The sequence below is a fragment of the Urocitellus parryii genome, chromosome 3, assembly GCF_045843805.1.
Source record: "Urocitellus parryii isolate mUroPar1 chromosome 3, mUroPar1.hap1, whole genome shotgun sequence".
Classification (NCBI taxonomy): Eukaryota; Metazoa; Chordata; class Mammalia; order Rodentia; family Sciuridae; genus Urocitellus; species Urocitellus parryii.
Genome location: NC_135533.1, coordinates 150,730,410 through 150,756,378, shown reverse-complemented (window position 1 = coordinate 150,756,378; position 25,969 = coordinate 150,730,410). Strand labels below are relative to the sequence as shown.

General features: G+C 55.0%; 1 protein-coding gene across 9 annotated transcripts in view; it reads left to right on the top strand.

Moving 5' to 3' along the window:
- The window catches only part of Ssh1 (slingshot protein phosphatase 1), a 64,610-nt gene extending 40,466 nt beyond the window's left edge, over positions 1-24,144 (top strand). For 4 of the 9 annotated variants that reach the window (XM_077796131.1, XM_077796132.1, XM_077796134.1 and 1 more), the window contains 8 exons: positions 338-532; positions 1,787-1,880; positions 3,426-3,554; positions 5,781-5,827; positions 7,528-7,674; positions 8,905-9,105; positions 10,845-11,412; positions 13,712-19,594. In XM_077796131.1, coding sequence (XP_077652257.1) covers positions 338-532; positions 1,787-1,880; positions 3,426-3,554; positions 5,781-5,827; positions 7,528-7,674; positions 8,905-9,105; positions 10,845-11,412; positions 13,712-14,944 — 2,614 coding nt within the window. In that variant the 3' untranslated portion in view covers positions 14,945-19,594. Of the gene's footprint in view, positions 1-337; positions 533-1,786; positions 1,881-3,425; positions 3,555-5,780; positions 5,828-7,527; positions 7,675-8,904; positions 9,106-10,844; positions 11,413-13,711; positions 19,595-19,653 lie in introns of those variants that run through there. The other 5 variants (XR_013343352.1, XR_013343350.1, XR_013343351.1 and 2 more) reach the window with 5 other exon arrangements.
- The last annotated feature ends 1,825 nt before the right edge of the window (positions 24,145-25,969 follow it).

The following is a 25,969-nucleotide window of genomic DNA, read 5'->3' as shown; positions in this document are numbered from 1 at the left end:
ACTTTCGTCCTGTGGTGCTGGTGGAGCCAGGGCCCTGCACGTGCTCCACTGAGGCACCTCTCGCCCCTGGGTTTCTGTTCTGGTCTGTCTTTCCCTGCTTCTGGACAGTGAAGGACATTCCCCCACTGTGGGCTCAGGAGAGGTGAATGTGCAGAGGCTAGATCTGGGACCTAGCAGCTGTCCGTCTCCGGCTGCCACGTGTCACCCACAGGCCCTCATGTAAGCAGGACTCCAGGAGCTGAGTCCTCGTGAGCTGGCCACGCCTGCCGAGTGAGCCCTCCTGGAAAGGGAGTCCATGCTTCTCCTGGTGTCCTGACCCGGCCTTCTGCCCACCCAGGTCTGCCCTGCAGGTGCTCCACAAGGCCTGCGAGGTGGCCCGAAGACACAACTACTTCCCAGGGGGTGTGGCGCTCATCTGGGCCACCTACTACGAGAGCTGCATCAGCTCCGAGCAGAGCTGCATCAACGAGTGGAACGCCATGCAGGACCTGGAGTCCACGCGGCCCGACTCCCCAGCCCTGTTTGTGGACAAGTATGTGCGGCACCTGCCCAAGCACCTCCCTGCAGCCCTGGGCCAAGCGTTCCCTTCCCAGAACCAGCTTCTAAAATGGGGCTTCTAGGACCCGTGCATTTTGGTGCAGCCTGTCATCCCAGCAGCTCGGGGGGCTGAGGCAGGAGGATGGCGAGTTCAAAGCCAGCCTCAGCAATAGCGAGGGCTAAGCAACTCAGTGAGACCCTGACTCTAAATAAAATACAAAATAAGGCTGGGGTGTGGCTCAGCGGTTGAGGGCCCCTGAGTTCAATCCCCAGTACCAAAAAAACAAAACAGCTTCTAAACTGGGACCCCAGGAAGCCTGGCTTTGGGGAGAGTTTGTGACACACCTTAAAAATCAGACGAATTTGGGGAGTGTACTTCTGGGGAACGAGACCTTGTTTCCATCAAACCCCCAAGGGAATGAGCTGCCCCGCTCACCTCTCCTGGGTGATGCTCTGCGCCTGGGCCTTTCCTCTGTCGGTTGCAGTTCCTTAAGTCCCGGAAGCCACTTCCTCTGCTCCAGGAGAGTCATGAATGTGACCCCTGCTTCCCTGGGTCCTTCTGTCCCGAGGGCAGCACCCATTCGCAGCAGGGACAGTGAAGCACGTGGCCTTCGTGTAGCCGCCGGTGCACCACTGGGCCTGAGGCCATGCTCTTTAGAGTCTGATTTGAGAGGGGAGCTGTTCCCTCCTGGGTCAGGGCCCACTCCCCTGCGTGTTGTGTCCCTGGGACGCTGCATTCTGAGGACTGTGTACAGAGCAGAGTGGCCCAGACGACTGGAGGCCACGAGGAAGTGGAGGAGACGGGGAGAAGGATCATAGCTTAGGGATTTCTCAGGGCCTCCTGGGAAGAAGGGTCACCCTGGCTCATGTGGCCCAAGAGCTGTTCGTGCTAGGCTGGGCTGTGGCGGAGGCTGGGCTGGGAGGCCTGGACCTTCACTGTGAGGAGGAGGTGAGGAGCAGGGCCGCCGAGGCCGCCCACCCCCTGTGGCCAGGCAGAGGCAGAGACGCAGTGGTGTGGGACTGCTCCCCTGGCAGGTCCAGAGTCCTGCTCTGAGAGTCTGTGACCCCGACGCGGGGCCCGAGTGAGTGGGTTTCCAACCCTCCCGATGTGCTGTCCGGGCGGTGCCAGTGCCTCTGTGACCCGAGAACAGGCACACGCAGAGCCGACCCCGCTAGTCCCTGCCGCAGCTGCTGTTCCTGCGACCTGGGACCTGAGCCGCGCACCTTCCTAAACGGCATTTCTCTCCAGGCCGACTGAAGGGGAGAGGACGGAGCGCCTCATCAAAGCCAAGCTGCGGAGCATCATGATGAGCCAGGATCTCGAAAACGTCACCTCCAAGGAAGTAAGAGCCCTCTTCCCAGAGCTCCTTCCCCGGCCGGGGGCGGGCAGCGGCAGCAGGCCAGGACCTGTCCCCAGACACACTCCCCTCAGCCTCCTTCTGCCCTGGAAGCAGGGCTCAGTGGGAGGTCACAGGCCTGGGTCAAACTAGTGTGAGGGCAGGGCCACCATTTACTGGCTGTGGGGCGTGGACATGTTTCTGGAGTCCCCGGAGCCTTGCCTGTGTCGCCTTTGGTCACGATTCCATGAGGTGCTTGGTTTGCACCCGGAGCGTGTAGCTTAGGCCCTCTCCCTCTCCGCCCCCACTGCCCTGTGTTGTACGTGAGACCAGCTGACTTCTTCCTGCTCGGGATCACAGCCGACCAGCAAGGTGTCTTCTGTCTGCCTTTTAATCTTTTCCTGGATCACTTTTAAAATTTTGTCGGTTGCTTTTTACCTGTTGTTCAAGGAATGCAATGAATTATGGTAACAGCTTAAACTAGGTATTTTCTTTCTTCTTTTTTTTAGTACTAGGAATTGAATCCCATGTGTTAGGCAAGCACTCTACCACTGAGCTACAGCCGTAGCCCCCTTTTTAAATTCTTAATTTTGACATGGAATCTTGCTGAATTGCCCAGCCTGGCCTCAAACTTGCAATCCTACTCCCTCAGCCTCCCAAATCACTGGGATTACAGGTGTGCACCATTGTACCTGGCTCAGTTAGTATGTTTTCAAAAATCGTGTGGTGATGCCTTCCCAAGCAAGAAGAAACTGACTTTAGGTTCTCATTAAGATGTGTTTTGTGGGGCTGGGGATGTGGCTCAGCGGTAGCGCTCGCCTGGCATGCGTGCGGCCCGGGTTCGATCCTCAGCACCACATACCAACAAAGATGTTGTGTCCGCCGAGAACTAAAAATAAAAATATTTAAAAATTCTCTCTCTCTCTCTCTCTCTCTCTCTCTCTCTCTCTCTCTCTCTCTCCTCTCTCACTCTCTCTTTAAAAAAAAAAAGATGTGTTTTGTTATTTAATTGTTAAAGTATAAGTAGTTGGCCAGGCACGGTGGTGCACGCCTGTAATCCCAGTGCCTCAGGAGGCTGAGGCAGGAGGATCGAGAATTCAAAGCCAGCCTCAGCAACTTAGCAAGGCTCTAAGCAACTCAGCAAGACCCTGTCTCTAAATAAAATATAAAAAAGGGCTGGGGATGTGGTTTAGTGGTTAAGCACCCCAGGTTCAATCTCTGGTACAAAAAAAAAAAAAAAGCAAGTGCTTCAAACTCAGAAAAGATCCCTTGGAAATCACATTCCTCATTCAAAATAATAAACGCCCCCAGTAGGGTTTACCTGGAGGCTGGGCGATCCACATCCCTCCTGCCACACCTGGGTGCCGTGGATGCCTTCCTCTGGACACAAAAAAGAAAAATGCAACCTTTTTGAAAACTGCTTCAGTTTGTTTAAATTAATCACGTTTAAAGCTAATTATGACTTAATTGTTTGGAGGTGGGCAACGTTTTTCTTTGGTTTTTTTTTCTTTTTTTTAACAAATCACTTTTCCTGACGTTCCCACGCCACAGATCCGTAATGAGCTGGAGAAACAGATGAACTGCAACCTGAAAGAGTTCAAGGAGTTCATAGACAACGAGATGCTGCTCATCCTGGGGCAGATGGACAAGCCCTCCCTCATCTTTGACCACCTTTATCTCGTAAGAGGCACAGCCGTGGCAGTATCTGTCTGGGGTCATAAGGCAGACCTCCTGGTCTGGCGCTCGCAGCAGGTCGGAGGGAGGAGGCAGGCAGGGTGCCCGCTCAGGCAGCCCCACCCTGGCCCGGACCCCCTTGCCCAGCTGCAGCCTGTGGTCTGCCCTGCCGGGTGTCTGAGAAGTGGCTCAGCTGAGCTGCGGGGACTGGTCTGGGCATACCTGGCAGTCACCTGGCGAGTGTCTTCAGACCCTCAGGGCCCTCTGTCTTCAGTCACTAACACACAGGCCCCACCCAGATACCCTCGAATGGTTCATGGGCCATGAAAACCCAGCTGGTGGTGGGCACGTGCCCACTGAGCATCCCCAGCGGGGCAGGATGGTGCTGACGGCTCCTCCGCTGCCCTGCCCGCAGCCCGTCAGGAGAGTCGCCTGGTCACAGAGGCTCTGCACACAGTGTGCAGACTCCCCACCCCTCTGGCCCCTGCTCCCGGGTCCCCACGCCGTGAGTCTCCAGAGAAGGCAGCTGGCCAGTGCTCAGCGTCGGGGACTCTGGAGGATGGCCTTGCTAAAATCAGACGGGACACCGAGGTGGAATTCGAGTTGGCCCAGAGGGCCGGGTCCCCTCCTGCCTCACCTGCTCTGTGACCTGGAGCGAGTCTCTTTTCCCTCTTTTTCTGCATCCTTCATGATTGTGAGGATTCAGTAAGATGCCTGTTGAAGGCACTGAGCGCGTTCCCTTGGACACTGTTGTACACAGCCATGAGTTGAGGAGAAGCGCTCCCGGGAGGCCAAGGGGGCGTCCTGCTGCAGACGCAGTGGCTGCTCCCCGCCTGCAGGAGTTGCCCGAGCTCTGTGTCTGTCAGGATAGCTGCACAGGTGGAGAAGGTGCGGTGCTCACAGGACTCACCCTCCTGTGCCGGTGGGCTTCCTATTTGTGTGTTTGGACAAGTGACAGGTGACAAGGGGGCTCTGCCTGGGAATGTCCAAGGGAACGCAGGGCCCTGACCCTGTCCTGGTGAAACTGACCTGGGCCACTCCCCCTGTGTCTCCACAGGTGGTGGTCACAGCTAGGGGGTGCTCATGGTCTTCTCAGAGCCGTGGTTATTTTTTCCGTGTGGTTTGGTACTTTATGTCACTTTTTCCATGAGAGATATTAAAGGAATTTTTATGGTTGAGACTCCGTCAAATACCAGAGTGCAGCCGCCCCACACCCGGCCAGCCGGGCCCCACCCTGGAGGGCTGACCAGGAGCTCAGGACAGGGGCATCAAGGAGACTGAGCCCTGGGTGCCTCTGCCCTCTGAGACTCTGCATCCTCCAAGTCACCTAAGAACAAAGTGGTCATTTTTGCTTTTATTCCCTTTCATGTTATTTGTGTGTCACAGGGTTCATTTTTGAACGATGGCATTTTTAAAGTATTAAAAAGAATTAAATGAACACATGTTGTAGAAAGTTGGAAAAATAAATCCGTCTAAAGAAGAAACAAGCACTCCTACACCAGAGCTGCTCTCTGAGCAGTCTGCGTCCACTTCCCGTCCTCTGTGTTTGGGGCGCCTGTCTGGGGGTTTTTGGGCTGGGCCTCTTTCACATCTCCCAGCGTTTCAAACACGAGGAGGGAAATGGTGGCGCGGTCGATGTGCCCCTGTGCCCTGCTTTCCTTGGTATTTTTTGTTTTCCTCACATGGTATTTCCCTGGACCGATGAACAGCCTCCAAAAGGCCGCTCGTCTAGAGGGCCCTGTTGTAAGGAGATCACTGTTCTGTCGGCCTCTTCCTGTTGGACCTGTGGGCTGTTTCCACTGTTCCGTCCTCGTCCGTCTCTGAGTTGTGACCGTTTCCTCCTTAGGTGGAATTACTGGGTCACAGGATAGGAACGTCCAAACTATTGCCAGAATGCTTCCCAGAGAAGGGACACAATGCCTACTGTCCTTAGTGGTGAGGAGGTCACGGTCCCGGCCTCCGTGACAGGGCCCCACCATCTTCCCCGGGAAGGAAGCAGTTTCCCGGACTCGCTCTCTCCCCAAGGCCAAGGGCCACACTCCCCCTCCCTGTCACCTCTTGATCTGTGAGGGCCTTGGGAACCCACGGGGGGGGGGGGGGGGGGTAATGAGCCTCGTCCTCTGGTCTCTGAGGCCGGCAGACCCACCGTCCAGGGTTGGGCACCTGCGCCTCCCGCAAGCAGCTCCGGGGCTACCTGCGACACTCACGGGGTTTGTGTGATCTGTCCCCCAGGGCTCTGAATGGAATGCGTCCAATCTGGAGGAGCTGCAGGGCTCAGGGTGAGTCTGCTCCGCTTGTCTTCCCCGTCCTTCCAGGCAGCTTGGGACGCCTGCCTCTATTGCCGAGGTGGCCTGGCTCCCCTCTAATTGCCTGCACCCTGGTCTCTGAACTGGCTGGAGGGGCTGATTTGCATAGCTAAACAGATGTGCTTCAAAATGCCATGTTCTGAATAATTCATGGATCTGAGATCTTGTGGAGTCTGTGATTGTGTGGGTCACGAGCAGCCTCCTCAATCACACCCCGGTGGCACGTCCGAGAGCCTAGACCCGACAGGCCCTGGACTCCCGCTGCTCCTTACATGGCCTCACATCTCTGTGGGCTGTCGGGCCACTCAGCAGCCCTGACACCTGGCCCATTCATGGTTCTGTTGGAGGTTACACCTCTGGGCCTGGTGGGAATCTTGCAGCTCAGCAGCCAGGGTCTCTGAGAATGCTCAGCAATGAGAGTGAAAAATGTTTAAACCTAGGCCTTCAAGAACAGATGTCTGCACTTTAAAAAAAAAAAAAAAAAAACAGCACAGCCACAAAATCACCATTCTCTGGGTCTGACATGATGGCATTCTTAAATTACCACATTTGAAAACCAAGACTAAACAAATCTTAAAGTATATCTTTAGAACTACTGGTTAAGATGGGTTCTTTCAACAGAGTATTCTTCAAATGTGGCCTGGGACTCTGTATGCTTCTGTCTTGCTGGGAATCAATAGATGACTCTTAAAGCTCTTCAAATGCATGATACGTATTCACTTAGGAAACTGATTTGTGATGTTTTCTAACTCCCGAAACTATTTTGGTCTTCTATAAGTGAAAATACTGATTAGGTTAGAGAACTACAGAATCTGGGTCAGCAGACTCCTCATTCTTATTTATTTATATCTTGCCTTGTTTCAAAAGGCTTTAAGACTGTTCCCAAGAACTTAAATAATGGTTGGTTTTATTCTGCTTTTTAACTATTTAAGAGTGTAGATTGTTGGGAGATTGTTTTTTTAATACCACTGTATACCACTGATAGTTATAAATCTTGAAAATTTAAGGAATTTAGAAATGTATTTAAGAGACATGTTTACTTTCCATAGTTAAGATTGCTAAGCAATGCTTCAAACTGAGTTTCCTTTTTTATAAGACCTTTCTAATCAAGGTACTTTTTGGTTTTGTGTGTATATGTATAATACAATCTCATTTTGTACAGGAAATACAAAAAAAAAAATTCCCAGTGCTGGTGATTGAACACAAGGCACCCTACCACTGAGCTATACCCCGACCCTTTTCTATTTTGAGACAGGGTCTCACTGAGTTGCCCAGGCTGGCCTTGAACTTGCTGTCCTCCTGCCTCAGCCTCCTGAATCTTGGGGATTGCAGGCAAGTGCCAGTGCACCTGACAGAAATTCAATATCAAGGAAAAGCAGATGTCCCACCAGGAGCATGTGCCTCATGTGTATTTCTTTTTTTTTTTTTTTTTTTTTTAGAGAGAGAGGGAGAATTTTTTAATATTTATTTTTTTAGTTCTCGGCGGACACAACATCTTGTTGGTATGTGGTGCTGAGGATCGAACCCGGGCCGCACGCATGCCAGGCGAGCGCGCTACCGCTTGAGCCACATCCCCAGCCCCGTATTTCTTTTTCTCTGCTGGTGTTGTGTTGCTTTATTTTCCTGGTCCCTCCTTCTCATCCTCCACTTTTTGTCTATCTGTCTCATTGCAGGGTTGACTACATTTTAAATGTCACCCGAGAAATAGACAATTTTTTCCCTGGCCTCTTTGCATATCATAACATCCGAGTGTATGACGAGGAGACCACGGACCTCCTTGCCCACTGGAACGAAGCGTATCACTTTATAAACAAAGCCAAGTAAGTGGGCGGGGCCTGGTCCCAGGGGGCGGGGCTCCGCGGGGGGGGGGGGAGCTGGGCGGCGCGAGGCTGCTGGCTGAGGACGCCTTCTTGTCCAGGGGACTTTTGGTGTTGGCTGCAGAACCCCAGGCACCAGAGGGGACAGCGGGTGCTGGTCTCCGGGTGGCTCCCTGGGAAGCTCCTTCTGTCCTGGTGGCATGACCCTGTTGTCATCTGTGCTGTTCTAGGCAAGGACTCAGCACCAAGTGCATGTGGAAGCTTCCCCTGGGCGGGGAGAGCCGGGGAGGGTGCCCTCAGGGCTCTATGCGACTCCCCAAGTCAGGTGTTCCTGTGTGCCTAGCACAGGCGACAGGGGGGCCGGCCCGCTGCCCCTAGACAGGGTTCCCACCATGTTCCCACCCTCCTTCTGTCCCCACCTTATTCCCCTGCAGAACAGCTGTCTTACTGAGAGGGCTCACCCTTGGAGATGCTCTCAAGGAAGCTCCCCTTCCCTCATGCCCCTCCAGCCAGAGCTGCACCTCCGTCCTTACCAAGTCCTCGCTCTCTTTAAGCCTGGGGTGCAGGAAACAGCACCTGCTCCCACGGGGTCGTCTTCTGGACTGATGAGTTCGGCCCCTACAGCTGGTGTCCCCAGGTGTTCTCCAAGGTGATACGTAGAGCGTCCCAGTTCCTGGCCCTTCTGTAGCTGTCACTCAGCCGCACCTGGGCCTGAGCTGCCTCCTGGCCCGCGGCAGGTCGGCCCATCTCTGTCTTGGCCGAGCCCTGCTCTTCTTGCCCCTGGGCCTGTGTCCGGCGAGCATCTCACTCTCCCCGTGCAGTTCCGCTTGGCTGACCCCGTTTTCTACAGCAGCTCATTCACTGTCTGTTTGCGGGAGCAGCTGAGTGGCTTGTGTGGCCGTCTGCTTAGCTGCCCGGTCCTTCCCAGGAAAGGGCTTTCTGTGGCCAGCCTGTGCCAGTGACTGCAGGGTCCACTTCATGTCTGAAAGCAGCTGCTTTTGGAGCTGTCCCGCAGCAGGCCAGGGCCAGTTGACCCTGACTTCCTCCTGTGTGCTAGTCGGTTTTGCAGCTGAGTTATTTCCCTTAGAGGGCGTATGGAATCTGCTCCCCGACATTCCAACGGGATTTGCGCCACGAGACAACTTCGGGGCTTAAAAATTCAGTGGGTAAAGCCCAGAGAATGCAGTTGCTGAAGACTCCAGTCCTTTGCTCACACCACTCCCTCCCCTGCAGGCGGAACCACTCCAAGTGCCTGGTCCATTGCAAAATGGGGGTCAGCCGCTCGGCGTCCACCGTCATCGCCTATGCCATGAAGGAGTTCGGCTGGCCCCTGGAGAAAGCCTACAACTACGTGAAGCAAAAGCGAAGCGTCACACGGCCCAACACAGGCTTCATGAGGCAGCTGTCTGAGTACGAAGGCATCCTGGACGCAAGGTGGGTGCCCCCTGGAGAGGGGGGGCGGGGCAGACTGAGCACAGCGCCCTGTGGCCACGCTGGCCAGCCTGCTCTGCATCCCATAGTTCTCCCCTTGGCCAGCGGCTGTGCAGGGGGAGCTGGCTTGAGAGAAACGCCATTGTTTGGGCTTTGATGAGTAGTTTCCAGGAGGGGTCTGTTTTGGTTTTGTTGGAGCACACACGAAGCTTGTTTTGCTGCTGGAGGGAATGGGACCTAACTTCCCATCCAGGGTCCGGCCTGCTGCATGGTGGGCATGTGCCTGTCCTGTTTCCTGAGCACCGGCTTTGTGCCAAGGCCTGTGAGCCAGTCTCCCAGCAAGGCCACCCCAGGACAGCACTGGTGACTGGCCAGGTTCCACCACCGGCCAGCTGGGTGATCAGGGAGGCTGGTCAATCTCCCTGGGCCTCAGCACCCTCGTCTGAGCTAAGAGCTAATCCCACCTGAATGTCGCTGCCACAGGCTGTGGTTGTCCCTTAGAAAATGAAAAGGGGAGTCCCTATAGGTCCAGCAGATCACAGAAGGACTGAAAGCCGAGACTCGGAGATTTCTCCCCTCAGGGCAGCAGCATTATCCAGGGTGGCCAAAAGGTGGGGGCAGACCGGGGGTCTTCAGCTGGAGAGCGTATAAGTACGTGGAACATCTCTGTCTTACAGCGGAAGGCAAGGGTAGCTGGGTGAGGTGGCAGAAGCCACCAGGAAAGGGCTTTCTGTGATCCCAGTACTGGAGGCCGAGCGGGCAGGTCCTTGGAGCCCAGGAGTTCAGGGGCAGCCTGGATACTGTAGCAAGGCCTCACTCACTTAGCAACGATCACACCTCAGAGAGACCTCTTTGGCTACGAAGCTGCCACTGCACAAAGCCACAGAGCTGTCTCAGAAAGAAAAAAGAAGAAAAAGAAGGAAAGAAATGCTGGCACCTTCTACAGTCTGGGTGGACCTTGGGGCACCATGAGTGAGACAGGCCAGTTACAGGAAGGCATTCTTCCCATTCTGCAGAACCCCATTTGTAAGTGGCCCAGAGTGGTCAGATCTGAAGAGAAAAGCTGGGATCCTGGTGGCAGGGTCTGGGGAGGACAGTGCCGTGTTTACTGGGTGTGGCATTTGAGTCTTGTAAGGTGACAGGAACTGCGGAGTAGATGGGGGTGGTGACTGCAGGGCCAGGGACATGGCTGACACAGCTGAGTGGGACACTCCAGATGGTCAGGTGGCAGGGTTTAGGGTTCTCTTAAAGCGTTAGAAATCATCCTGTGATCTCTGACCTGCACAGATATCCATGATTTCCTGGGACCTTTCCAATCATTTTCATGTGTTTCCTGTGGACGTAGCTCTGTCGGTCAGTCAAGCTCCAGTACTTTCTGCCCTGACCTCCTTGATGTCCTTGCAGTGTGGGTGGGAGGAGGAGTGTTCTCCTGCCACAGAGAAATCTAAGTGGCATGATTACGCTCATACGGTGAGCAGGGACCAAACACCAGGTCGGTTACCAGTCAGGCCGCCTTGGCATGTCCGCCATCCCCTGGTACAGGCACCTGTGTGTGCAGCTTCCAGTGCAGCTGTGGTGACTCAGGGTCCTCGCACATCTTGACAGTGATAGCGAGAGGCATGACCTAAGCAAGACAGAGCCAGCCCAGCACCCCGCTGACCTTGGACTCTGCCTGCCGTCCCCCGCCAGGACCTCTGGGTGCTGTCCCCCGCGCTCACTTGCTCTGCCCTCTCTCTTCGCAGCAAACAGCGGCACAACAAGCTGTGGGGCCAGCAGGCGGACAGCAGCCTCCAGCCGCCTCCCGAAGACCCTCCAGAGCCTGGCGACTTCCTGACGGAGACCCTGGACGGCACTCCCGATGTCCCAGTGCCCTGCTTGGACAATGCTGCCCAGCTCGGGCTCCAAGGAGGCCGGGCCCCAGGAGGGCCCGCTCTCCCCTGCTGTTTCCGGAGGCTCTCAGACCCCCTCCTGCCTCCCACTCCTGAGGACGCCGGCAGCGTGGTGCACCTGGAGGACCTCGAGAGGGACGCTCTCTTAGAGGAAGAGGCTTCGCCCGCCGAGGCCCACAAGCCCTCCAGACACCCCCAGGATGGCGCTGGACTCTGCGAGAAGGATGTGAAGAAGAAACTAGAGTTTGGGAGCCCCAAAGCCCGGAGTGGCCCCTGGCCCCAGGTGGAGGAGATGGAGAGGGAAGAGGGCCCGGGCGCAGGGAGATGGGGGCGGCCCGCGGCCCAGCCTGAGCGGGGCCTCCTGGAGCGCGGCAACCTCAACAACAACAACAGCAAGAGGAGCTGCCCCCAGGACTTGGAGGTAGGTGGGGCGGTGACTCTGGGGGGAGGCAGCGTGACCGGCTGTGACTCGGGGTCCTTGGGGAACAACCTGCGCCCTGCAGCTGTCTTTGCCCCAGGCACCTTACTGGCACCTGGAGCAGGGCCGCCAACTCAGGTTCTTTTTCCTTATGTAAAATGTAAAACAACCTGTCGCCCACTTCACTGAGCCGAGGCAGAGCTCTTCTCCTGTCGCCTCACCCTCCCACACCTCCTCCCTCGGGACTGTTTTGAAACAAGTTCCTGAGGTGTCATCATTGCTAAGTGCTCTCGTGTGTAGCAGAGCCACAACACTGTCACCCCCTTTAAATGTGCCTGGCATCTTCAGGCGTCTGATCTTCAGTTCTCGTCCCAGTGCGTGACACCAGCGCCACTGTCTCTGCGGCTGTGGTACTTGGTGGATCGTGTGGAACACGGCTGACCTCAGCCTGGCTCTCACTCAGGTCACCCCTGATTCTGCTCTGTCTCCCTGCGCCCTCAGCGGGCAGCAGCCCAAGAGTGGAGTCTGGCTTATTGGAGGGGTGCAGTTGGCAAACTCCAAATCAAAAATCGTACCCCCAACCAGGTAGGATTCCAGGTCCCCCCACACTCACGACTCTCCTCAGAGAGGAAACACCCATCAAGACAGGCAGCATGGGACCACTCTGCAGGACACTGTGCCACCACTCGGCTCACATGGTGCTAAGTCACTGGCCCAAGAAGGGGAGGGGCTTAGTGGGAGGGTAGATTGTGAATGTGACATCACCTAGGAAACAGGACCTCCAGAACCCCGAGACAAGCATCCATTCCCGTGCCTGACCCCCACTTACCACGGTGCCTGGCCAGCCTGGGGTAGGGCGCACTCAGATGGCCCCCGCACACCTGCAGCTCAGTGGGGCGAATGGAGGGTGAACACATAGGGATGTGGCCAGGTGTGCCGCAGGCAGTCAGCATGCCAACAGACGGGCTGTGGCCTGACGGAGGGGAGCAGCTGTGCAGGGAGCCAGGGGAGGGACTTCATGTGGCAATCCTGGCCCCTGCGTACCTGCTGAGCCCACCCTGTGCCCCATTGACTCTGAAAGGTGCCCTCACACCTGCTCCCAGCCCTCCACAGGAGATTTCCTTGCAGATGTGAGAAGAAAGAACACGGGAGCACTTTGGTTAGAGCTTGAGAGAAAATTCTGGTTCAAGAATTAGGCCTCGTTATGGTGAGGGTCCCTGAGATTGTCAGGCTGAGGGTCGACTGGTGGACCCAGAAGCCCACCCAGGGTTCCTGGCAGAGAGACATCCTCTAGGAGGGCCCGCTCCCTTGCCCACCGCACATCTCCTGCAGCCCCCAGGGCAGGGCGGAGCCGGGCCTCCTCCAGTGCTGGGCCACCAGGACTTCCTGCCTTGGGAAACCGAGTCTGCGCAGCTCTGGAGCTTCAGGGAGAAGCCCTCCTCCCGCGAGCACCTCCTCCAGCCGTCGGCCTAGAGGGCTTCATTTCAGACCATTCCAGAACCCTTGCGGGGCAGAGTGCTGGTCCCCTCCAGATGGAGTGCCTGCCCTCCATCTCCCTGCCTCCACCTCAGCCCAGAAGAGCAACTCCTGACCAGTCAGTCCTTTGGCACTTGAGCGGGTGAAGGGTGGCCCCACCTGGCAGAAGACTCCGCATAGCAGAGGGTTTCCCTGGGAAACAGCGTGAACGGCATCTTCTGTGGGTCTGGCCGGGGTCTGGCCGGGCCTGGAGGCACCTGTGTCTAGGTCTGGGTTGGGGTCTCCAAATGCTGTCTTTGCCCTTTGCCCCCTCTCTTGTGGAGACCGTGACTAGTGCCGTTCCTTTAGCTGGGCTGGACAGGAAGGGCTCCATCCAGGGGCTGCGTGCTCCCCAAATGCAAATTATTTCTGCAAGGGGAAGACCCCGGCTCCGCTTCTGCAGCCGACTCGCTATTTCACTTCGTTCTTAGTGCCGTGAGCTGGCACTGAGCAGGGTAGGTGCCTTACTTCCCCGGGACACTGCAGCCTGGCCAAGAGGCACCTTGTGCAGGTGAGAAGGGAGGTTCCGGAGGCCCTTCCTCAACCCTCGTGGCCATGCGACCCACGCCCAGGAGCTTGGACCTCGGCTCTGGGTCTTGGTTCTGTGTCTCTGAGGCTTCTCTGCCTGCGTCGTCACAGTCAGGCCGGTTCCAGGAGTTCTCGCTTCCCACTCACTGCAGTGAGGGGTGCCCCTCCAGGGTCTGCCCTTGCGCATCGCCTGCCCTCCTCCTGTATCTGGTCCCTGGTTCACGGTGCTCCGTCTCACAGTGTTCTTGTCTCCTTGCAGCACGATGCTATGTTTGGGATCCTGAACAAAGTGAAGCCATCCTATAAATCCTGTGCCGATTGCATGTACCCTGCAGCCAGCGGAGCTCCCGAGGCCTTCAGGGAGTGGTGTGAGGACCCAGGTGCTCCCGCCATCTGCACCCAGCCAGCCTTCCTGCCCCACCTCACATCCTCCCCTGCAGCCCACATGTCCAGCAGGTCCCGAGGTCTGGAGAAGCCGGCCTCTGGCGTGGCTGACGCGCCCTCCTTCCTACTGCCAGCAGGTTCCAGAAGACCTGATGCCAGCAGCTCCGGAGCCGCAGCTGCTCCGGAGCTAACAGGTAGCATTTCAGAACCTTCTAGAGAGACCCCCAGAGTCCTGACAAAGTCCCTCCTATTGAAGAATTCTCACTGTGATAAGAACCCTCCCAGCATGGAACTGGTGAAGGAAGAACTGTCACCCAAGAAAGATCCCAAGCCTGCAAAGGACCTGAGGCTTCTGTTCAGTAGCGAATCCGAGAAGCCCACGGCCAACAGCTACTTGATGCAGCACCAGGAATCCATCATCCAGCTGCAGAAGGCCGGCCTGGTCCGCAAGCACACCAAGGAGCTGGAGAGGCTGAAGAGCCTGCCCGCAGACAGCGTCCCCGGCCGGCTGGAGGCCAGCATACCCGAGGAGAGCCAGGAGCCCGCCGCCCCGCAGGACCCTGGGCCCCCAGCTCTGCCCGGACACTCGGGGGGTGACGAGAAGCCAGAAGCTGCCCCCCAACCCGTGGAAGGAGCCTCGCTGAAGAGCCCCCTGCCCCTCCCCTGCCGCCTGGACCACTCCAGCACCTTCTCCAGAGACTTCCTGAGGACCATCTGCCACACCCCCACCTCCTCGTCCCTCAGCTCCAACATGACCCGCAGCTCCAGCAGTGACAGCATCCACAGCGTCCGCGGGAAGCCAGGGCTGGTGAAGCAGCGGACGCAGGAGATCGAGACGCGGCTGCGGCTGGCCGGCCTCACCGTGTCGTCCCCCCTCAAGCGCTCCCACTCTCTTGCCAAGCTCGGGAGCCTCAACTTCTCCACAGAGGACCTGTCCAGCGAGGCGGACGCCTCCACCCTCGCCGACTCCCAAGACGCCAAGTGGAGCGAACCCTCCTGCCTGCTCGACCCCCAGGCCGTCCCCAGGAACCCGAACCCGGCCTCCAAGCCATCAGGGAAATGCGCCCCAGGAAACTTGAACAGCCCCTCCTGGGTGAGCAAAAGCTGACCCACGACAGACTCTCATGCGATCCCTCCCTTGTCCCTCGTGGGTTTTGACCCGCCTCTTACATCTTGATCTGTCTTAAAGAACCCAAGTCACCCGAGCCTCCCGCTCTTGCCATGGAGAGGAGGAGACACGGCAGCACAGGAAGGAAGGGGAGGTGCCGGGTGCAGGGATTTGTCAGAGACACGGAACTCTGTCCCCAAGTCCCGGCTCTGAGAAGAGTACCGAATCCAGAAGAGCACGTTCAGATATGCACACATCCAAAATGTTTTATTGCAACATGCAAAAGAGGAGTCATGGTGACGCCACCGTCCCTGTGGCCCACGTTCCCAGCTCATCCCACCCTCAAAGACACTCGCGATGGCAGCCTAGTCCTACCTCTGTTCTCGCTGTGCTTTTTGTTTTTTAAATACGATGATTCCCAGGGCTCATCCCAGGGAATGCTGCTGTCAGAAAGGGGTTTCCAGGGAGATTGGCTTCCTTTGGTGGGTACCCCAAGAGCGCCACCCGCCCTGGCTCTGGTGCAGCTGACGGGCATTGGGTCGGCACTGGGGTCAGTTGGGGGAAACGTGCAGTTCCCTCAGCGCCCCTATTTCAGGGACGAGGACCCCAGACTGCTGCTTCTCTGTTCCTGCTGCTGAACTGGGCGTGGTCGGGTTGGGGAAGGGCTGGGGCTGCGGTTCTAGGAGGTGGATCCTCCCAGGAGCCCACCCCTCAGGGTTGTTGGGTCCCATTTTCCAATGTTTGGAAAGGGAAGGGATTTTGGGGGCAGAGACCTCTCCTGGGTCCTGCTCCAGGAGCTACTCACTGCAGCTTCTCTGAAAGGATGCGACCGGGGAAGGACAGGGAAGAGCGTCGGTGTCTCCAGTCGCCACTTCCTGTGGGGAGAACTGCTTCCTGTCTTTCCAGTTCTCCGGCAGAGGCAGTGACAGCCCAAGTCTCCTTGGGCTCCGCTCTGGGCAACGCCTCGCCTCGAGGAATCAGGTGAGCTCAGCAGGGCGTGTGACCGGTCTGGGCTGGGTCCCCAAGTGAGGAAGATGCAGGGACAGCCTGAAGAGAGAGAAGCAGCTGGGGAGCGAGGCAGGGGCTGGTGTGCACCCCCCTCGGCTGAGAAGGGCTTTTACATTCTCTAGGGGTTGTGAGACAAGAAACTCATGGCAGCAGGCACCTGTGGCCCACGAAGCCCTGGGTGGTACCCCCAGACCCTTCGTGGAAGTCACCCGCCCACCCTGGTTTTATATGACACCCGGCAGCCCATGACCCTATAGGAAAAAGTGGGACAAATTGGAAGTCCTCCTCTGGCTCTTGGACACCTCAAGCCAAACCCTCCCCCATCTGTACCCCAGGCCTCACCGCCCACCCCCACCAGGGTCCCCCATGGAGGATGGAGGAGAGTGTGGGGGGGGGATCACGGACGCTCCCCGCGGTTCCATCTTGCCCTCGACAGGATCATCTGGATTAGCTCAGTGAGACCCAAAGCCTTCAGGACAGGCAGCCCCCAATGCAGATGCGTGAGTTGCCATCTCCTGTTGGTGGGAACTGGGCCCCAGAGCCGCTGTGCTGGAGGAGACCTGGCGGGTTCAGGGTCCAGGCGGGTCTAACTCCCCTGGGGCACAGGGTTCTGCAGACACCCTCTCCAGGGACTCTCTTCCCGCTGCATGATGTTTTTTGCAGTCTGCTGTTTTACTTTGTAGGGTTCCCCCCACCCCCGCCCGGCCCACTACTGTCAGTTAAAGTCACTTAAAAAGGTGATTATCCACTTACATTTGAAACCGTGTGGGGTTTCCCCGCATCCTCAGCCAACAAAAGCATAAAAGAAAAAAATACCAAGTTCAGTATGTTTTGCCACACACGCAGTAGATCAAGTTTTGTGTCAACATGATTCTTTAAATTTGGCGATGATAGGCTTTTGTTGGTTTTTTATCACCTCCGTAGAGGACAGTGATATGTTTTTGAAAACTTAAATTTTGAAAGCCATAATTTTTCTTTCGACCAGCTAAAGAGTCGGGGGGTGGGGAAGATTACAAATACAAGGGGGTCTTTGGCTTCTAAACTTGCCCATTTGTTGTGGAACCACAACCAGCATATTAGGTCATCAGTGTGGTGGGGGGGGGGGAGCATTCTTGATTTCTTGGTTTACATCCATCCTGGAAAGAAGGATGAAGAGTTTTCTTAGAGGCAGAGACCACTGTTTTTGTTTTGTTTTTTTTTAAATTGTCGTTGTTGTTGGTTGTTTTGTGGTGCTGGGGATTGAGCCCACAGCCTTGTGCATGTGAGGCAAGCACTCTACCAACTGAGCTACACCCCCGTGTTACATTAACAAGACAAAAGCATTCTGCCAGATCAGAGGCACCTTGACAATGACATTTACACTGCTCTCAGCAAAGAAAGTGTGCTCAGTGGCCATAGTCTTTGGGAGATTCCCAGCATAAGGGACAGGAGAGGAGCAGAGAGGGATGCAGAGATTGGTGCTGGGCAAGTGATTTTGGTGATGGTCATTTTCCTTGAATGCCTGTGTTGAACTAAGGGAAATGTCCCCATGGGGCCGCATCCCACGCCACATGGCCTTCATGCGGCACCCAGAGTTGGGGTGACCCTGCTGCAGCCTGTCCTGCGCTGGTGCAGGTTTGCCTGGATCATCAGGTTTCACGAGGCACAGAGGTAGTGCTGGTCACTGGAGGAAGCTCCAGTTCTTCCCTCCTCCAACTGGGATCTGTCCCAGCCAAGGTCCATTTCTGTATCTTCCAGCCACGGCAGGGTCTTCTACAACAAGCCCTGGCTGCTTGAACTTCCCATGAGAAAGGGTTCTCTCTGCGTTCCTTGCCTCCTTGTTCTCAGCTGGGGACCTGCCAAACTCTGGACTGTGGACAGCTCACTGCTGCTGGCAGGCCCTTTCCCCTGCCCCCACCTTGTCCCTTCATGCAGGTGACACTCCCCAGAAGCACACAGGTGGCTGCCCTGTGCAAGCCCCTCCCCCTACACCTGGTTTCTCCAGCTCAAGAACATTCCAGTGAGTTCTGAAGTCCTCCCCCACCCTGCAAGCCCAGAGGATGCCTCAGGAGAGAGCTGAGGTTGGACAGACCTGCAGAGCAGCCCTGCCCTGCACTCTGTCCCCAGGCCCATCCTGGAAGGTTGATGAATACCCGATCCCCGGGGCCCCTTCCTCCCTGGTGAGCACAAATGCTACGTGACTTAGTTAAGATCATCCCAAACAACTTCCCCGAGGTACCCTAAAAGAAAAGCATTGCTTTTGGTGGTGCTGGGGATTGAACCCACGGCCTGGTGCATGGGAGGCGAACACTCTGCCAACTGAACCCCAGCCCCAGGCATTGCTTTCTGTTGTCCAGGAGTTCTTGGTCCCAGAATTCAGCTCACCCAACCCTGCTGGTTGAATGGCCACTAACGGGGCTCCCCTCAAACACACAAAACTCCGAGGGCCACCTCTTCCCCTCTGGCAGAAGTGCTAAGTAGATCAGGAAGGACGCCTGGGCAGCTCGGGGCAGCCTCGCCTGTCTGGTCCTACTCCCTGGTTAGCTGCCGAGGACACAGGCCTCGTGTAGGTGGCTGCTTCACTCCACACCTAGCCACTGGCTCTGCTCTTGTCCGCTCTGCACCGAGTGCCTGGGGAAGGGGTCCCCTCTGCGGTGTCTGGACATGCATGGTGTGTGGCGAGTGCATCCATACGTACCTGAGCACATACAGCTGAATCCAACCTTGTGCGTCATATCTCATCCACACCTCTGCCATGTCACCCGAGCTACAGAGGAATCATCTGGACCATTGTGACGTGATGCTGCCCAGTGCTGCCCTGGGCCCATGCACATGTCCCTGCCATGTGCTGGTCTTGCAATAGGTGCCACAGCCCCGCCCTCAGACACAGGCGTCTAACAGACTCCCCGTGGGCCGCTGCCCTGGCCAGGGTCCTGCTGCAAGAGAAGATGGCTGCTCCCTCCCCTCCCTACGCCGTGGTCATTGTTCTACAATTGAGTGCCTTAATCCTAGTTTACAAATACTGTGTATTTATGGAGACTGTTGCGCTTTCATCTTTGGTGACTGGGTATTTATCTCGTCAGTGGTGGTCGGTGTGGGACACGAGCTGTCCTAGGCCATTCTCGTGTTGACTCCGCTGTGCAGTTGGACGTGGTGTGTCCACAGCTCCTCCAGGGATCCTTGCTAGAAACAGCACTGTGGTTCTGGGGGCCGGGCCAGCCTCCGCCACGGCTGCGTCCCTCGGAAGCCCACGAAAGAACGCAGTTTGGTTTGTGGCCAGCTGGGGAGTGGCACACCAAGCTCCTGACCCCAGCCCTCGGCCATCCCCATCACAGCGGTGCCCTTGTCTCATAGAGGTGTGACTGCCGCCTGGCCACCCTGGCTTTCCTCTCTTAGTGTCCTAAACTCTTTGCAACAAAATGTAGGTCCAGGTCCCCCCACAGGGACACCACCGGAAGAGTTAGTCCTTGGTTTTTCAGAAGCTGCTGGTGGGTTCCTGTGTGTTGTGTTATATCAATGATTTTTTAATTGTTTTTCTTCTTGTTTTTTTATATTATATATTTAAAGGCAGTATCTTTTGTACTGTGAATCTGCAGTAGAATATGCATAATGCACTTTTTTTTACTTCTGTTGGTGTGTATTATATATAGTCTGTGTGCTTCTTGTGATGAAAATAAACTTTTTCTTTATAAATGCCTGATGACTATGCATTTGTTCAACAGGAAACTACCTCGTCAGCCTTTGCCAAGACAGTCTGATTCTTCATCATCATCATCCTCCTCATCCTGGACAGTCTTTATTGAGCACCTACTGTGTACTCTATGTACACCTACTGTGTACTCTATGCCCAAAACCCTGGACAAGTTAGACCAGGGAGAACCAAAGAGAAGTGTCAGGTCTTTCCAGGACGCGCCCCGTTCCCTGGTTCTGTCAGGAAGGAACAGGCCCTCTGCCGGGTGGCCATTTGTACACCAGAAAAAATGCTCCTCATCAGAATAGGACTGGGATTTGGGGTGGTCTCTCCATTACAGTAGAAATCAGAGCCAGAGGTGCGCCCCAGAGGATCACCAGGTAGGAGTGGTCCCCCCACATGGCAGGGACCAGAGGCTGTGGGGCCGTGACTGCTCACTGCCATGGCAGGAGATGGTCACTGCGCACGGCAGAGGCCCGCTCGTGCCCACGTCACACCAGGCAGTTCTGGTGGCGCTCTCTCTCCCTGGGTGTGCCACCTTTCTGTCACTGTGACAAAGTACCCGAGATAAACAGGAGGGGAAGGTCGGTTGTCCCCTCACCACCCCGTCCACGCTGCTGAAGATGGAGCCCAGGGCTTGGGCTCGGAGGCCTCAGTCCGTGGTGGATCCGTCTGTTTGCTCAGCCCAAAGAGAGAAAGCTGCTCCCCCCGGGGGGATGGGGAGACAGAAGGTTCAGGAAGGGCCCCGGGATCCCCTGGAGGGCAGGCGCCCAGAGGCCTGACTTCCTCCTGCCAGGCCCCAGCTCCTGAAGGCTCCATCACCACCTCGCGGCACCGTCAGCTGAGGACTAAGCCCTCAAGGCATGGCCTTTGGGGAACCTTTAAAATCCAAACTGTTGCTAAAGCTGCACAAACAAGCAAATAAACACCCCCAGAAAGTATACATGTGAGGCCAAATCATGGCTGGAAACTGCTTATCAAGTATGAAATTCAAAGCAGAGGTTAGTGTTGTCACGCTAGAATGCAGTCCTGTCTATAAGGTGTTTGGAGGACACTCCCAGGACTGGAGGTGTAGCTGAGCTCCTGCTCAGCCCCCCAGGCCCTGGTTCAGTCCCCAGCGCTGCCGAGGCAGGGCGGGAGGGAGAGCCCTGGCTTAGGAACGCCTCCTGGCAACCTGCAGGTACCAACCATTTCTCTTTGGGTCCTAAATGTGAATCCGATTCTGGGGACAGGGCCCAGCAATCTGTATGTCGATTCCCTGGGAATCCCGATGGCCGAGTTTAGAAACTACCAAAACAAGACTGATGCAATTGAGCAGGCTCACACTTCACCAGTTCTGATCACGTTCCACAGGGTTCTCAGGAGACACACCATGACGCCTAACAGAGAACATGGGTGTTCCCAAGCCTCCTCGATCCTTGCTTATTGGGGGTTCTCAGAATGTTCCATAACTGGCTGGTGTCACCCGGCTTTCATCTCAGAGTAGACATCCAGGTTGGGTGTGGTCCCAGATCATGCCTCTGTGATGGGAGGCTTGCAGGGGAGAGTTCACGTGCCTGCTTAAGTCTGGGGAAGTCCCTTGGAAAACCTTCCAGAAGGCAGAGAGGGCTCCCACGTTGTCAGGAAGCCCCGTTCCAAAGAGGCATCCACCCAGGGTGCGCAGAGTGATCCCTGTCCGGAAACGCCACTCGTCCTTGCACCCTAAAGCCAAGAACCAAAAGCACACGGTCCTTGGTATCCTTAGGGGATTGTTCCAGAACCTTCTCCCCATGGAGAGCACAGTTCACAGATGTCAATTCCCTAAGTAAGATGGCTAGTATTAGCAAATAGTCTTTGTACACCCCCCCCACTTTAAATCATCTCCAAATTGCTTATGACATTGAATACAATGTAAATGCCATGTGTATAATTGTTTATTGCTTAGGGAATGGTGACAAGAAGTCTGTATCGTCATGCAGATTCAAGTGTTTTTTTGGGGGGAGGTTACCAGGGATTAAACTGAGGGGCACTGAGCCCCACCCCCAGCCCTGTTTTGTCTCAGTTGCTTAGTGCCTCACTTTTGCTGAGGCTGGCTTTGAACTTGCGACCCTCCTGCCTCAGCCTCCCGAGCTCGGGGATGACAGGCGTGGGCGGCCTCACAGAGGACTTCTGCTCACAGTGATGCAGGGTTTTTTTTTTTTTTTCCCTGATATTTTCTAATGGCTTTTGAATCCCCAAATGCAGAATCAGCTGCACTTATGCATCTTCCATGTGCCTGACTTGAGGAATCCCTCTGAATCCTCCACACAGCCTCTTCCTCGGTTTATGGAAAAAGAAACCGGCCTGCAGAGCACAAGGAATTAGCCTTTGGTTACATCCAGAGAGTGATAAACCAGACAGATACTACTGACTCCCATCTGGAACCTTCCCTAGAGCGGAGTCTCCCGGCCCCAGAGTAGAAATAAGCAAACAGAAGATGCATCCTGTCCCGGCATTAGGTCCCAGCAACAGAGCAGAGGGGTTAGAGCTGAAGCCTGAAGCCCCGAAGAAGTCAGACCCACTGCATGCTCCAGAGGCTGTTGGGGCCACACACAGCGGGTCTCCTGCTCCCAAATCCTATTCACCATGCTTTGCCTTTAAAGGGAAACCGCTCGTGCATCCTGAAGTGTACTTGTCAAGGGTCCAGTTCCAGCTTCAAATTCCTTTTTTTTTTTTTTTTTTGTAAACTGTTCCAGCAAATAAAAGATCAACACACGCATTAGCAGCCTCTCAATCTGGGAAAGGATGTGCTGGCATCTGACACTAAGAGTCTAGTTCTCCGAGCTGGGACATAGCTCAGTGGTAGAGTGGGTATGTAGCATGTGCAAGGCCCGGTGTCCATCCCCAGCACCACCCAAAAAAACCAAAAAGATTCTCCCTAAAGTGTTGCATTGGAGTGAGGAGCTCCCTCTGGTTCTTGACATGGAATATCAAAATGTGGTGAGAGCCGGGCTCGATGGCACACTCCTGTCATCCCAGCGGCTCAGGAGGCTGAGGCAGGAGGATCAAGAGTTCAAAGCCAGCCTCTGCAAAAGCGAGGCCCTAAGCAACTCAGGGAGACTCTGTCTCTAAATAAAATACAGAATAGGGCTGAGAATGTGACTTAGGGGTTGAGTGCCCCTGAGTTCAATCCCCAGTACCCCCCCCCAAAATGGGGCGAGAACAATGCTACCTGCCTCCTGAGACCAGTAATTTGAGAATTAACTAATAACTGGGAGATGCAAGGCCCACTCTGTAGGGCACCCTGTCCATGCTGAATGACCGCTATTGTGGGTCCTGGTGAAAGAGGAAGGAACGGAGGATGGTGAGAAGAACTATATCTCCACTAGTGGCAATAGTTTTGCAAACAGCTGTCCCTGAGGGATCCTTACAGATAGTAAAATCCAGGATTCCCAAGGCCCTTGTGTGAAGTGGTGTCGTATTTACAGAGAACCTACCTGCAGAGGAACCTCCCCTAGAGGAAAATCACGTCTGGGTTTCTCGCCACACCTAATGCACTGTCCATGCTAAATCGTTGTTAAACTGTCATGTTTAGGGGATAATGGCAAAAAGGTCTGCACATTTTTCACTACAGATGAAATTTTTTCCCAAAAAATATTTCCAGTCCGAAAGGTAGGTCACATCCTTGGATGGGGGCCCCTCAGACGTGGAGGGCCAACCGTATGTGTATGACTGAGTCCATCTTTATAGCCGACGTTGGGCCTGTTTTACAAACGAAGAGCTGGATACTCAGACCAGGTAACATGGTCAGGGGCATGCCTCCAGGAAGGGGCAGAGACCAGAGGCCCCCAATTCCAAGTTCATGCCCTCTCTACCCCACCATCTTCTTTCCAAAGAAAATGGCCCCTCATCCGCTGGGCACGATGCTGACTGTGTTCGGTTTCAGCAGGTACTTGCTGATAGTGAGTGAACGGGATGTTCCACCAAAGGAAGCCTCAGCTTCCTTCTCCAAGGCTTTGGAAGCTTGGGGACTCGCAGGATTGCCAAACCCCGTTCTTCTGTGACAGGGGCTGCATCTCAGTCTCCTCCAGGTCTGCGATGTTGGGACTGTGAATCAAAGAATCCTGAGTTTTCCAGAAGAGTCCAGAAGAATCAAGAAAACGTGATGCTAGCCGAGCCCCTGTATTTCACGGTTCTGGAATTCTGTCTCTGTGTCTGGAGCCCCTGCCTGTGCCAGGCACTTGAGAGAAAAGGGGAAGTGATTTCATGGCTGGGGGTCCTCTTGGGCCTTCAGTAAGAAAGGAATCTTACACCTGCTAACAGCGATGGGCGGGGATGGGAAGGGTTTGAGAACTCGGCCTTTTACATGCTAAGCACATCTTTGAGCCCAACCTTGGACCCTGGGTTTCATTGCTTTATTGTGTGTGTGTGTGTGTGTGTGTGTGTGTGTGTGTGTGTGTGTGTGTTGAACCACAGAGCCTTGTGCATGCCAGGCAAATACTCTACCAACTGAGCTATGTCCCCAGCCCTCATTGTTTTATTCTTATAACTGTTTCCCAAAACCTCTGCAACAGGATCATGTTACTTTAATAAAAAACTACAATATATCATTCACTATATTGTAAAAATATTCATTTCCTGTGTATAGTGGTGCACCTCTGTTAATCCCAGCTTCCTGAGAGGCTGAGGCAGGATCACTTCAGCCCAGTATTTGAGACCAGCCTGGGTAACTCGGTGAGATCCTAATGCTTAAAGAAACAAATTGAGCGCGGTGGCCCACGCCTGTCATCTCAGCGTCTCCGGGAGGCTGAGGCAGGAGGATCACGAGTTCAAAACCAGCCTCTGCAAAATCGAGGGGATAAGCAACTCAGAGAGACCCTGTCTCAAAATAAATTAAAAGGACTAGGGATGTAGTTCCATGGTAAAGTGCCCCTGGGTTCCATCCCCAGTTCCAAAATAAATAAATAAAAATGTAAAAAATAATAAAATTTTAAATATTTGCTTCTGAATTAGGGAAATGTTAAGATTTTAAAAAAAGATGGTTTCATATTGAGCTCAAAAGTACTCTCTGAGCGCCAAGAAGCATGGTTCTAGGGCGCTGAGTGTAACGCTTTGGGAGAAGGGTCCCTTGTCCCCCTTCATGAGGTAGCAAGGGTCCCCAAGCAGACAGAGTGCTCTCAGATTGCTGCAACTCAGGGTGCCAGACAGGGCTTCCTCTCCTCCCACCCGCCCCTCCAGGCTATAGTGTCCAGCCCTCTGAGTGACCGCAGCTGTCACTGAGCTGCAAAGCACCACCAGCTTCGGGCCAGCTGCACAGGACTCTGGCTCAGCAAAGCCCCCGCGCTTCCTTCCATCGTGGTCTTGAAATCCCCAATGATTCCTTCCCAGGGGCGCAGGCTTCTCATTTTGCACTGAGCCAGACACGTTGCAGAGTTGGTCCTGGCAGTATGACGGGTCCATGGAGGGTTTTGCAGCAAGACAGCCCTGGGCTCTGATCCCAGCCCTGTATTTTATGCACTCAGGACGAGTGATTGAATCTCTCTGTGCCTCAGTTTCCTCATCTGAAGAACAGGAATAACCTCACAGTGGTGATATAAAGATTAGAACCATGTTATGAGTACAAAAGTAAACACCCTGAATTTCTTTTCTTTTTTTTTTTTTTTTTTGGCACTGGGGGTTGAACTCGGGGGCACTGGACCACTGAGCCCCATCCCCAGCCCTATTCTGTATTTTATTTAGAGACAGGGCCTCACTGAGTTGCTTAGGGCCTCGCTTTTGCTGAGGCTGGCTTTGAACTTGTGATCCTCCTCCCTCAGCCTCCCGAGCCGCAGGGATGATAGGCATGTGCCACCGCGCCTGGCCATCCTGGACTTTTTTTTTTTTAATATTTTTTAAAATATTTTATTCATTTATTTATATGTGGTGCTGAGAATTGAACCCAGTGCTTCACCATGTGAGGCAAGCACTGTACCGCTGAGCCACCACCCCAGCCCCTGACTTTTGATATCATGCGTTATACAGGGAACTTAGCCAAGGTCATGGCACAAAGCCATCCCTAGAGAAGTGCCTGTAATAGCGGGCAGGACATTGGGCAGCCGTCCCTTCGCCAGACCCCCTTTCCTCTTGCCCCCTTAGCACCTGTGTGAAGGGCGGAGGGAGGTGACCAAGCTCCCTGGAAGGAGGCCCTCAGCTGGGGTGTGTCCTCAGCCACTGACCCCTCCGAGGACACAGATCTGCCTCTCTCCAGACACAAACACCGTCTGTCCTCGTCCTGAGCCTGGGAAGTTCTTCCCTGAGCCTTTGAGGAGGGAAACCCATGGGCGGCCTGTGAGCGTGTGGCTTGTCCCTGCTGTGATCCAGAGGTACATCCTGTTCTGCCGTTGCCATGG